At 41.5% G+C, this 12,022-nt stretch overlaps 2 protein-coding genes and 1 long non-coding RNA gene across 3 annotated transcripts in view; 2 read left to right on the top strand and 1 right to left on the bottom strand.

The window, feature by feature from the left end:
• Positions 1-4: 4 nt before the first annotated feature.
• Positions 5-12,022, top strand: part of LOC135335329 (uncharacterized) — a gene marked incomplete in the record, with an annotated part of 45,405 nt that continues 33,387 nt past the window's right edge. The window contains 4 exon segments of the mRNA XM_064530798.1: positions 5-147; positions 193-489; positions 538-813; positions 870-1,321. Of these exon segments, the coding sequence (XP_064386868.1) occupies positions 96-147; positions 193-489; positions 538-813; positions 870-1,321 (1,077 nt within the window).
• On the bottom strand, positions 2,354-4,108 carry LOC135337658 (uncharacterized). The gene is made up of 3 exons (XR_010395212.1): positions 3,234-4,108; positions 2,522-2,619; positions 2,354-2,459 (listed from the first exon to the last, which is right to left on the bottom strand). It is a non-coding gene; the product is annotated as an uncharacterized LOC135337658 (long non-coding RNA).
• On the top strand, positions 4,418-8,533 carry LOC135335890 (uncharacterized). Its single transcript, XM_064531556.1, has 4 exons — positions 4,418-4,439; positions 4,875-7,127; positions 7,254-7,503; positions 8,115-8,533. The coding sequence occupies exons 2-4, from the start codon at positions 6,177-6,179 to the stop codon at positions 8,471-8,473; spliced, it is 1,560 nt and encodes a 519-aa protein (XP_064387626.1). The 5' UTR covers positions 4,418-4,439; positions 4,875-6,176; the 3' UTR covers positions 8,474-8,533.

Below are 12,022 nucleotides of genomic sequence, written 5' to 3' on the forward strand. Positions count from 1 at the left end.
CAGTCAATCAATATCATGAATGATACATGTTTAGTTAATGATCTTTACATCTCTACATTTACGGACATTCTAGTTCAATTGCCACTAAAAGTGATATGGACCTGAGATGGCTCATTCTTTCAACAACTCTTGTGGCATCTATACAAGGTTTGTCTGTGAGGAGTCAGTGCATTATGTTAATTATGTTTGCAGCTCAGTTCACAGTACAACCAGTATCAGTGGTACAGCCCCAAGGGCTGAATGCAGTGTTTGAGTGTCGGTATCCTGGAGCACAAAGTCGCAATTGGGGATTCAATGGAGAGGTTCCTACAGATGATAGCTACCCACCCAATGTGACTGTTACTCTACCATCTGGTGATACCCCAGCAACACTGACCATCCCAGCTACAGCACAGTACAACAACACTGTGGTGCAGTGTGAGGCAGTGGTTAGAGACGGACGAGTGTTCATACCTAAATTATCAGTAAATGCTACCTTGCAAGTACAAGGTAGTCACAAACATTAAATAGCTTGTTTTTTTACCCCGTTCCTCTCAGGTCCTCTTTCAGCTGTCTCCAACCTCCATGCTCAGTCATCAAGCACCAACATCACAATCACCTGGGATGCTCCCTTCTCTCTTAACCTCACCACAGCTGAACCAGACATACAATATTGTGTGGATGTGTACGATAGTGCCACTGGTGTTCTACTGCACTCTGAGTGTGGTATTATTGAGGAATGCTACACCTATTCCCCTAGCAACCCCTGCTCAATGCATGCATTGTTGGTGACGCCTAGAAGCAATCTTGACGGAGCTTTCAATGGAAGCATTGGTAAGTAGACTTATTGATATGTGTGAGTGGCTAAATAATATCACAATCTAACACAGCACGGTTTCAGGAATTTACAGTGCGGCCAGTATCAGTGATACAAGCTGAAGGCCTGAAGGCAGTGTTTGAGTGTTTATACCCTGGAGCCCTGAGTCACAGTTGGGAGATCAATGGAATGTACCCAGCTGATGATGCATTTCCATCTGATGTAACTCGTACCCTACCGTCTGGTGACACTCCAGCAAGACTGGCCATCCCAGCCATAGGCCAGTACAACAACACTGTGGTGCAGTGTAGGGCTGTGCTCATTGTTGAAAGAAAAGCACAGATTGTGCCAACATGTGATGCTCTGTTATTAATACAAGGTATCCAGGTTTTATTGAACATTACAATTTATACTTTGAGCACTTCAGGTCCACTGGATTCTGTTACTGGACTGAGACTGGACATTGTGACCTCTACTTCAGTGACTCTCACCTGGGATGCTCCTTTCTCTCTAGACCTCACCACAGTTGAGCCAGACATACAGTATTGTGTGGATGTGTACAGTGTCCCTAGAGGACAACTGGTGGAGTCAACATGTGACATCATCGACACTAACTACCCTTTCTCTACCAGTGATCAAGACCAGTTAGTATTTACAGTGACACCAAGAAGCAATGTGGAGGGTAGTCTCAATGGAACCTCCAGTGAACTGTTCGGACCTCCTTCACAAGGTAAATGGTCTGTGTACCATCAAGCATTATCTATTATAGTTATGTAGTTCCACTCTCTTCACAGCTAACGTCACGATTACTGACATCTCACCATCGTCATCTCTTCCTGAGTCTATTCAACAACCCTCTATTTATACAATAGCAGGTGAGTAATAAAGTATGCTAAGCAGGCTTAACCGTCGTATATACCCTATAATTATTAGTTACAGTATCTTCAGGTGTGACTGCTGTGGTAGTTCTACTCCTACTCCTACTCTTAGTCATTGCCATTTTAACAGCTGTTGTCATAGTGAAACAAAAACAAAGGAACCACAAAGGTAAACTGTTGACAATTTTGTTTATTATATTTACTATTTCTCTTTAATTTAGGTGATGTTGTTGTATCAGATGGAAGAGTGGATTGGTCATCAACATTGCCAGGAATTGAGCAGCCTAACGAAGCTCATGCTCCAGTGCTCAATAAGAACATTGCCTATGAGCAGACACGGATACCAAGACACAATGAACACACCACCATCGTCACCACGGTAATAGCAATGGAGGATGAGAACACTGAGCCAAGTCATGAGTACGAAGAAGTATTACCTCAGGGACATTTTTAGAACGATTGAGCGTCGCCTCAAAATGTAGTTGTCCCAAATACACGTAAAATAAATTGTGGTTACATTAGTGTTGTTATTTTTTCGAGAAGTTCGATAATAATGCTACTTAATTGAACCATGACAACCGTGCCTCGTTCACACACTCAGTATTTAAAGTGAAAAGTTTAATTGGGCCTGAAAGCAATCGTTGATTTAAGCAAACCATTCAAACAGCTACAAAGTGCACACTTTATCACAAGTAATTATTACACAACAACTGTACTCTAAGTGCTAAGTGTCTGTTTGTGAACTATTCAGTGCATATTTAACCTCTCCTCTCCAGCGACCAAACCTGTGCACACAATAATTATACAGTGATAAACTTTCCACTATATAGAGGCTCGGGTTTCACACCTTGATCTAATCCTCTTTTCTTCCTTTTCCTCCTCCTCCGTGAATTTGGTGCAGAATGTCTCCAGTTCGTACACAGTGAACTTGATCCACTGTGAAGCCTGGATGAAAGGGTGTGCATGCATGCAATGGCGTAACTTAAGACATTTAGGGGGATCTGAGGTAATTGGTAAGGCACGCTGACTCTTATAATTATGGGGGGGGGAGCTTCAGCCTCAAAATCATGTTGTTTTCTACGTGCATGAGCTTCAAACAACAAATACGCAATAATTACAGAGCAATTCTTGGTTGCTGGCCTCACAGTTGAATGCAAAGTTGATTACAGAGTCATTGTATTAATTGATATATAGTGCATGTTTTATTCTAAAGTATTGAACCAATGAGAGCCTATAATTATATGTAATAAGAATGAGACTGATGAATGCAGCTAGCAATGTACCAGTCAGAGAACAACATTGCATATATATGCAGAGCATCACTATGCAGCAGGCAGGAATTGACATAATAAGAGAGGAGCGTTACTTTTAAAAAGCTGGTGGGGGCAGCTACTTAAATTGAGATCACTGAACACACACTGTTACAGTAACTAGCACTGGCTAGTTGCATTGATATAATCACAGTTGAGTGTTACATTCTACAATCTTTGGTAGCAAATGACTTTCTCACTATACGAATGTGAGTTGATATAAGAGGCACTCAAAGTGAAACTCCTCACCTCTGCTGACAGAATCTCCTCCACCTCTGAGGTTTCAATGCACTGTAAAAACAAAACTATAGTGACAATTTCAGTCTTTTACACTGGTGAAGTAGAAAAATGGTGAAGCTCACCACTCAAATTGGTGACCTTCACCGGGGTGTTTTTACAGTGTGACAAACAGTTTAGCAATATCTTCAGAGGGTCCTAACTTGAGTCGTAGCTTGAGTGGGTAGTCATCGTCCTTACACAACTCTTTGCGGCCATTGTCATATATAGAACACAGAGAGAGAGAACTCGGACACATCATTCTCAACCTGGACAAGAGGAGAGAGGAATTTTAGGGGATATACACAAGATAATAGACAGGCTATATATATATAAAATATAGAGCTCTGCATGCAGGTATTAGCTAGGCCGCCAGAGATCAAAAGAGAAGCAGTACATGCAAGTGATCAAGACCAGTGGGTGTTTACAGTGACACCAATAAGTAATGTGGAGAGTAGTCTTAATGGAACCTCCAGCAGTGACACCAATAGTGAAAGTCGGACTTCTTTTGAAGTGCTTAATTCCAACTATGTTGCTATAGCCTTTCTACACAATGGTTATCATACAGTAATGGATGTATTGCTATCAACATGTTGTTAGCTTTCTACATGTGTAAACATGAAAGGTGGCTTACTTAGCCACACACACCTCCGCACATGCACGCTCACACTGCCTATAATTAATTAATGTAGCTGTATCTATGATTCCAGAGGTCTGGTTGACTTGCTACTGCCAACTTTCTCATCTTCTTCCAGCCTTGCATGTAAGTTCTGCAGTATTCCCAGTGTTATTTGTATGCCCCTGGATTACACTAGAGAAGTTAGTACATTTGTAGCTTGCTTAGTACGTACAGAATAAATAAAATTATTATTGCTAACTCAGCAAATTCCACCCGTTTTTTCTCGGTGGAATGGTATACGTAATTACAGTGCGTTTATGAATAATACGTTATATGAGAGCTACTGCATGTATATAGTTTTTGAGGCACTACATTTTCGCGGATTGCCCAAATAAAATATTTCGAGGATTTAATTTTCGAGGATAGAGGTTCAAATGATTACGCCCCTACAGTATAGAGAGGTGTTAATATCGTGAGTATTATAGCAGATAATTATATGCTCACTTTATTGACTGTGGACCATCGCTTGATATTATCTAAAATTTGAAGTGAAATGAAAGGTATGAAGTGCATGTGTAGATCTCTTCCTCTCTCCTATTGTGCATGATGGTGGCAGTCTCCTAGTATCACTTAAGCATCTTCTCCACCCCTCACCTAGTACCTGCTTGCTGTCATTCTGGAAGCTAGCTTTGCTGCTTGAATATAGACGTTGTGATACTTTAATATTCCATTATTATGGCAATAATGGTACTGTATCGTTATACATTTTGAATGAGCTGCCTTGCATGCATTGCTGTTCCATTTTACGCCAGTGGTTCAACGACTGTTTTAAAAACCCAACGGGTAAATTATTCTGACGCCTATTATGTAGTTAGAGATTTCCTTCGTAGAACCAAGAACCCATTTCAAGTTTGTCTCTAAGGTGCCGCCTTTATTATCAGTATGTTAATTTGCCGTTAGAATCATGTTATAATATTAATGTTGTTTCCTTGCAGTTATCGAATGGCAGCGACGATACCTCGATAGACTCATGACTCTAATGGTCGATAAAGAAACAATCGATATATGTACTTTGAAACTGTGTCTCGTTGGTCCGCCTCACGTTGGGAAAACAACCACACTCAATCGTCTACTGCAAGTGTACGAAAACATTCAATCAGCTGGAGACAAGGCGAAACATGCAAGCACTCTACAAGCTAACTGCATCCAGGTGATGGCATTGATTAATGAAGATGAGTGGATATCTTCCAAGGATGTCGATGAAGAAGCCAAGATGATATTTGGTTATCTATGTGGCAATTTAACTCTTGATGAAATAGATATACCCAAGGAGGAAATGACAAAGGCAGAAAGTGGTCAAGGATTGGTAACACATTTTAGTGATAAGCACACCACCCAAGAAACGGAAGTCAACACACAAACTGTACAAAAAGCCACACCTACTGACTCTGAGGATAAAGTCGCTGTAGCCCACCGAAACAAACTTGCACAAGTAATTCTTCGACTGCAAAAGCTTATAAAGAGCGGAAACTACTCTGAAATGGCCAAATGTCTTGGCAACACCTACCTTGCTGAACATCAATGATGTCGGAGGCCAACCAGAATTCCTAGAAATGCTACCAGCCCTGAGCAATGGTCCTGCCATGTATCTAGTGTTCTTAGATCTGAGCAAGGAACTTGACAAGCCCTACGATATTCCTTTTAGTCGAGACGGCAAAGTCATCACTCCTTATAAATCAATGCACACAGTGAAAACCGCAGTCTCTCAAATCCTCTCATCCATTGCTAGTGTGCATCACATGTCGGATATTTCGAAGCCTCTCTTAAAAACTCCTCAGTTAAAGGAAAAATTTTAAGCTTTTCTCACAGTGCCTCCAGTGGCAGCTCTAATAGGCACCCACAAAGATAAGCTTGGTGGAGACTCAACTGATGGTCCAGAAAAAGAACAATTGACCAGAGACAAAATGGTGGAGATAAACGCAGCATTGAAGCCCATCACCAAAACTTTCGAGAACATTTTAGTTTTTCCTAAGCAAGAAAGTGAGGCTTCTGATGACACCTCTGATAAAAATGCAAATTGCTCTTCTGGCAGGATGTCCTTTTTTGCCCTCGATAACGATAAAGGCACGGAGAATGTTGAAGTTTCTCCATTACGTGGCTTAATGAATAAACTATTTTACTCTCGCTTCGGCAAAACTTCTCTTCCAATACCCAAAAATTAGGAATTATTCTTCGAAAAGAGTATCAAATTGCCACAGTAGCAGATTGTATCGAAATAGGCAAAAGATTGGAGATGGATGAAGAAGAAACCACAATCTGCCTCCTCTACCTTGCATTGTATAGGATCGATCCTGTACTATACAGATGTTCCCGATGATGATGATCCACGCTGGCTCCTCAAAGGTCATGTCATCTGCTTACCTCAAGTGATCTTCGATAGCATAAGCCAACTGATAATCGTATCTATGCAGGTTGTTCATGACGGAGGCCTCGACACAGAGTTTGTGCGAGCAGAATTGATCAGGAAAGGTCAGTTCTCACTAGAGGCCATCAAGAGACATTGCAAATTAGATACTGAAGTTTCCAAAAATCTGGAAAACAAATTGCTGATACCATCTGGACCGCTTGTGAAGCTTCTCAAGTACCTGAACCTTCTCTCTGAGATTACACACAAAGATGAAGATGGTGAGCGAATCACGTACCTCATGCCGGCTATATTGAACTGTGCTTCACAAGAGGAGCTGACCAACCCACCTCAACCAGACACCAACAACCCAGAACCACTCCACATCACATTCAGCTTTGGTTACGTACCAACAGGAGTCTTCTGTGGGCTCATCACTCGACTAGTTTCCCAAGGCCCTCATGGAATTCTCGGATTGACGTGGGAATTGGTGGAAGATGGCGTCAAACGAAATTGTGTTTCGTTTTCTATCGATGATGTTCATACGGTTACACTACTCTCCCACCAAAATAGCTACGAAATTCGAATCTCTCGAAACGACCCTGACACCTCTCTTCATGACCTCTGTGGATATGTGCTTGCAGCAATCCTCTACACTATCAAGTGCCTGTTCCAGCATCTGGTGATGCATATTGCATTCCAATGTCCCTGTTCCAAGGCTTGTACTGAACGCAGCGTCAACCATCTGTGTGCTCTCTCTAGCAAATCACGAATCAGGTTTATCTGTGAGGCTTCCAAGAAAGCAGTTGGTCTCAAATCAGAACAGCAAGTCTGGCTGGGAAAGGTGTGTGTGTGCATGTGCGTGCGTGCGTGTGTGTGCGCATGTGTGTACGTTAGGTTTTTAATATAAAAATAATTGGCCTACTGTTTACTACTATAAAAAATTATATTTATTATCTGTTATCTATAGGCTGTAGATGTTGGTCAGAAGGCAAGCTTGTGTGTGCTCAAGTTCGCTAGAAAGTCTGTGGATCAGTTCTCCTTTGATTGGAGCAAAGTGGGAGATGATGACACAGCACCTGTTCTCAGCAAACCCAACACTGTGAGCTTCCCGAGTGTGAGAGAGGAGGACTTTGGTCACTACCAGTGTGAGGTGAAGGATGCAGCTGCTGGGAAAGTGCTCCTCACTCTCTACACAGCTCTCTACAAACACCAGTCAAGTCAGTTATCTAACCTCAAGTATCCCCGTTGTCCTTGATCCCATTTATCACATACTAAGTTCTGTACTTATTACATAACCTGTGTACACAGTGTTTACTTCCTCTGCCCCACAATCACAACAGAACTTTTACAACTGCCTAATTCCATTTACCATACACATACAAGTGTAGCTAGCTAGGGGGCCACTTGTGTATGTGTGTGCATTACATTAACTACCGTATAGCGGGTAATTTTCGAGGGCTAAAATATTCGTTATTTCCGTGGGCAAGCTGACCTCCACCCTATGAAAAGTTTACCATGCATGCAATGCAGTACAGGGAATAAAGTCAGAGAAAAATTACCGTTTTCGATTGGTCCATGAATGCCATGGATTTTTACCCCACGAGAATGAATATTACCTACTATCTATCTTACTTCCAATAAACAAAGTTGTAAATCCATGTATCATATATTCGGATTGCTAGTCGAAAGCCTTCAGTCTGGAAAATACCTACATCTCCTTTATTATGCACATTGCTTATAGTTATCGTAATTTTGTGCATTTTCAGCTGTATGCAGTTTGTCATAAAACAGGCCGCTTTCAATGCAATATGTACTTTTGTGTGTGTAGGATCGTCACAAGAGGAACATCCTAGCAAAAACCAAACAACAGTAGAAATTGCACAACGGGCGTCCATTGTTTTGACTGGAGATGATATTCCAACAATTTGTGAGAAGCTGAGAAGTGCCAGCAAGAATTGGTTCAACTTTGGACTGGCCCTCGGGGTGAACTATTACGAGATGGAGAATATTCAAGATCGATACCAAGATAACGATCGCCGCCTAATGAAGGTGGTAGCCAAGCGCCTTGAAGTCACTGATCCAGAACATCCGATGACATGGCCTTACATATGTGAATGTCTAAGGAGGCCTACTGTTGAGCGTAACGATGTAGGTAAACAAATCGAAGTATTAGGACTATGTGGTTGAACATCACACAACACAAACTAGTAACATTCTTTTTTTATGATCTATCCTATTAAGCACTCAAAAATTGTAATAGAATCGTAACGTAAGCAGAACAATACTGTAGTATGAGTGACAGGCAATTCTTGCAGGCACAGAGCAAACCATACAAATAAAGGGGTGCTAGAAGCTGAGACTGTTAGTGTCATTGATGTTCTTTATGTTGGAGACACTCTGAACAATGTTGCAGCTTTATCACAGAGACAGGAGTGCCTGCTCTAGCTCTTGTGTCCAATATGTAGAAGTTATAAAGAAAGAAAAGATGAATCGTTCAAAGAATGTAATTAAAAGGTCGTGATAATTAGCTAATTAGAGCTAAGGTTAATCGTGTCCTCCCTCCTCTGAAACTGACCAATGATATAATAGAGTAACGATCCTTTACCCACTGGCCATTTGGTGCATTACAGTTCACACTCTGAGCTGAGAGCACATCTATTGGAGTGGTCCTATATACTAGCTAGCAGTGCACTGGACACATGCAATGGACCAACACTCTGACTCAGGGGAAAGGTGAGCACTAGTACCTTTAATATTACTATAGACAATAATAATTATTGATGACTTATTAATTTTCAGTAGAACTTTTATAGTTGAGATTGTCCATGCAATTCTTTACATTTCGTAGCTGTTTGAAAAGCCTATCAAATTGCAAAGCTTACTGCATATATACTACTCAACAAGCTGAAATGACTAGACTACAATTAAACTCTCCTGCAATTCTGTGCACTCTGACCTCTGTTTTTGCTATACCCCAGGTACAGGGACACCTCAACGAATTGTGTGACTCTGGTGTCACTCCAGTGTATGCTGTGTCAGCAAGTACCGTTTCAGCTCAGGTGACAACTACTATACATTATAATATTAGGTGATAATGCCTCTCAATGTGTTGCCCCCCCCCCGGGAGGTACGGGGAATTTGACTCTAATTTGACTCTTGAAGTGTTGTCCCCACACTGACTTGGGGATTAGACCTGGCCTTGCATATGGCCTTGCCTGATAAAGACTTCTCATAACCTGTTTAGGACACAACCTCATTGCTGTAGTAACCGCGCCTCAGATGCCAAATTAATAAACGCCAATTCAGCTCTTTTGCAAAATGTACTAGCCGTCCTATATAACTATTGTCAGCCATTATCCTTGATGGTGGATATCGTTGCTCCTAATGATAGAGTGCTCACATTGTGAATCAGTAGTGAGCATCACAGACACTTATTGTAGCTAATTACTGATCATTGTACTTCATCAAAGCATTCCACTTTCAATATTATTGTAATTAGGTAGCGCGGTGATGGAGTTGCTGACTCAGCGATTATCAGCTATCACCTGACTGAGATAACATTCTTTGATGTTGCTAAGGCCGCTGCTAGGCTACACCATCGTACCAAACCCACCATACATCGTGACCTCAAGGTTAGTACAGTGGAACCTCTTTATAACATACATAATTGTTTGTGGAGCAAAGTTTTGGCCATTGTACAGAGGTGACCTTTGTTGAGGGGTGGTTATGCCTCGGTGCGCATGCTCAAGCGAAGCAGGGGCGGATCCAGGGGTGATTTTGAGGGGCTGAAGCCCCCCCCTTTTGAAAAAACTACCATGTGTTGTAGTCTGACTCTACAACAATTTTGCCACCAATTATGCATCTGTAGACTCACTTGAAATCACTTGAGAGATGCTAGACAACAGCTACTAGGAATATAAAGGATCTAGGGTAGCTAGCTGGACGTACCTAGCTAGCTAGCTAGCTGTACGTACGTACGTACATCTGATCAGTACAGTATCACCATAGTATTAAAAGTAAGTGCAGAGGTCACGTCAACGTATTCTACTCATTAATATGAAAGTTCAAAGGTCAAATCTTGCAAAAAATTCGCCTCTGGCGACGCCCCTTTCTAGCTAGCCCCCCCCTTTTGTTTTTCCTGGATCCGCCCCTGCGAAGTATACGGTAGTGTGTGTGTGTGTGTGTGTGTGTGTGTGTGTGTGTGTGTGTGTGTGTGTGTGTGTGCAAGTAAGAGTTTCTATAGGCTTCTATAATCATGTTTACTTGCATAGATTTTAGTTCGTGGATTTGCAAAAGAATGTTTCGTTCGAGTTATGCCTAGTTTTGCTTACTTGGAATGCCATTGCAGCCTTTTCAGAAGAGCACGTAGCCAAACTTGTTTACCGAGTGTTGCTACTCTACTTAGTAGTTAGCTCTGCACTAGAACGGCTAGCTATTGGTAGCTGCAAGAGTGAGAACAGAGCTGCATGGCTCTGCTGACTGGCAGTGATTAATTTTAGACTTTTGATATCGATCGGTTTTAACAACAATCATCGTCGATCATTACGCACTCTTTGAGTTTCCCTGGATTTTGCATGCAGTAAAATTATTATGTGTATAAATGCTAGCTTAGTATATAGCTTTATGTTATGTAGCTTTCAGCCTTAGGCACCTACACCGAGGCATCATCACCTGCGGTGCTTTCATTTTATAACAAACTGTTCATTTAGGACTGAAGAAGGAGCGCCCTGTTTGAATGTAGCTAATTGAGTTTGAGATAAGCTAATTGAATTAGGAATATTACTGTGGGATTACTGTAACATCCCACAGGATTCTCCTAATTGTACATTTATGGTCATGTTTATTGTGCCACATGCAAACATCACAGTAGCTATTTCCATGTACTGCTGATCCTCATCAGAGTGCTACTGTAGATATAGAATATGGTGGAGATGAAGACTTAGAGCTACTGTCAACCAAGGTATAAACTAATCGAATATTCTAGGTGCACTTCAAAATATTCCTTAAGAGCTTCTCAAATTCACCATGCAGAATCAATCTCAAATACAAAAATGTCTGGGGGAGAGCCTATTGGTCCCACTGTGTACACTGTAGCTAAGTGGTTGACTTACGTTTTCTCTAATAAGGTTTGCATTTTAATTGAAGTGAATGTCATGCAGCTGTCTGCATGTTTGATATAGCCATCTCAAGACTGTGGGGAGTGAGTGGAGGGGAGGTATGGAGGTATGTTCTTAAACCAATTTCTTTGAATCACGTTTACAATCATCGTCGATCGTGTTTATACTTAACATGGTTCAGTAAACGCAGGAGCACATTACAGAACCTCGGGAATCGCATCTCGTGCAAGTTTTCAAAGCATGACCTTATATGCAAAACCACTAAGTGGTCCGCGGGCGAGTGCTAATTGAGCTGACGGTGCACTTTTACCCAGCACAGGTCAATAAAAGTGAAAAGCTACAGCTAGCTAGCTATATATAGGCCTGGTAGTAAGCTCTCTCTTCTAAGAACCCCAGTAAGACTCCTACCGCAAAAACAAAATGCCTATATAGTATGTGTTAGTCTAAGTCTAGCAAACTTTCTCTGTACGGTCTGTAATTTATGTGCACAGTACTTACACACTTTTCTTATAAGGCAATGCGGCGTTTAGGAAAGCACACGAGATGCGATTTCCGAACCCATGCACAGTTAGACGCTCCTTCTGTAATGTGCTCCTGGTAAACGTGATTCAAAGAAATT

This window comes from Halichondria panicea, chromosome 1 (assembly GCF_963675165.1).
Source record: "Halichondria panicea chromosome 1, odHalPani1.1, whole genome shotgun sequence".
In the NCBI taxonomy this organism is placed as follows: domain Eukaryota; kingdom Metazoa; phylum Porifera; class Demospongiae; order Suberitida; family Halichondriidae; genus Halichondria; species Halichondria panicea.

What these genes read in the sequence shown, in the direction of transcription:
- LOC135335890 (XM_064531556.1), top strand. Translation starts at nt 6,177, where the DNA reads ATGAAGAAGAAACCACAATCTGCCTCCTCTACCTTGCATTGTATAGGA. An exon ending in AGCAAGTCTGGCTGGGAAAG is followed by an intron (nt 7,128 to 7,253) that starts GTGTGTGTGTGC and finishes TGTTATCTATAG; the next exon opens with GCTGTAGATGTTGGTCAGAA. An exon ending in TCTCTACAAACACCAGTCAA is followed by an intron (nt 7,504 to 8,114) that starts GTCAGTTATCTA and finishes TTGTGTGTGTAG; the next exon opens with GATCGTCACAAGAGGAACAT.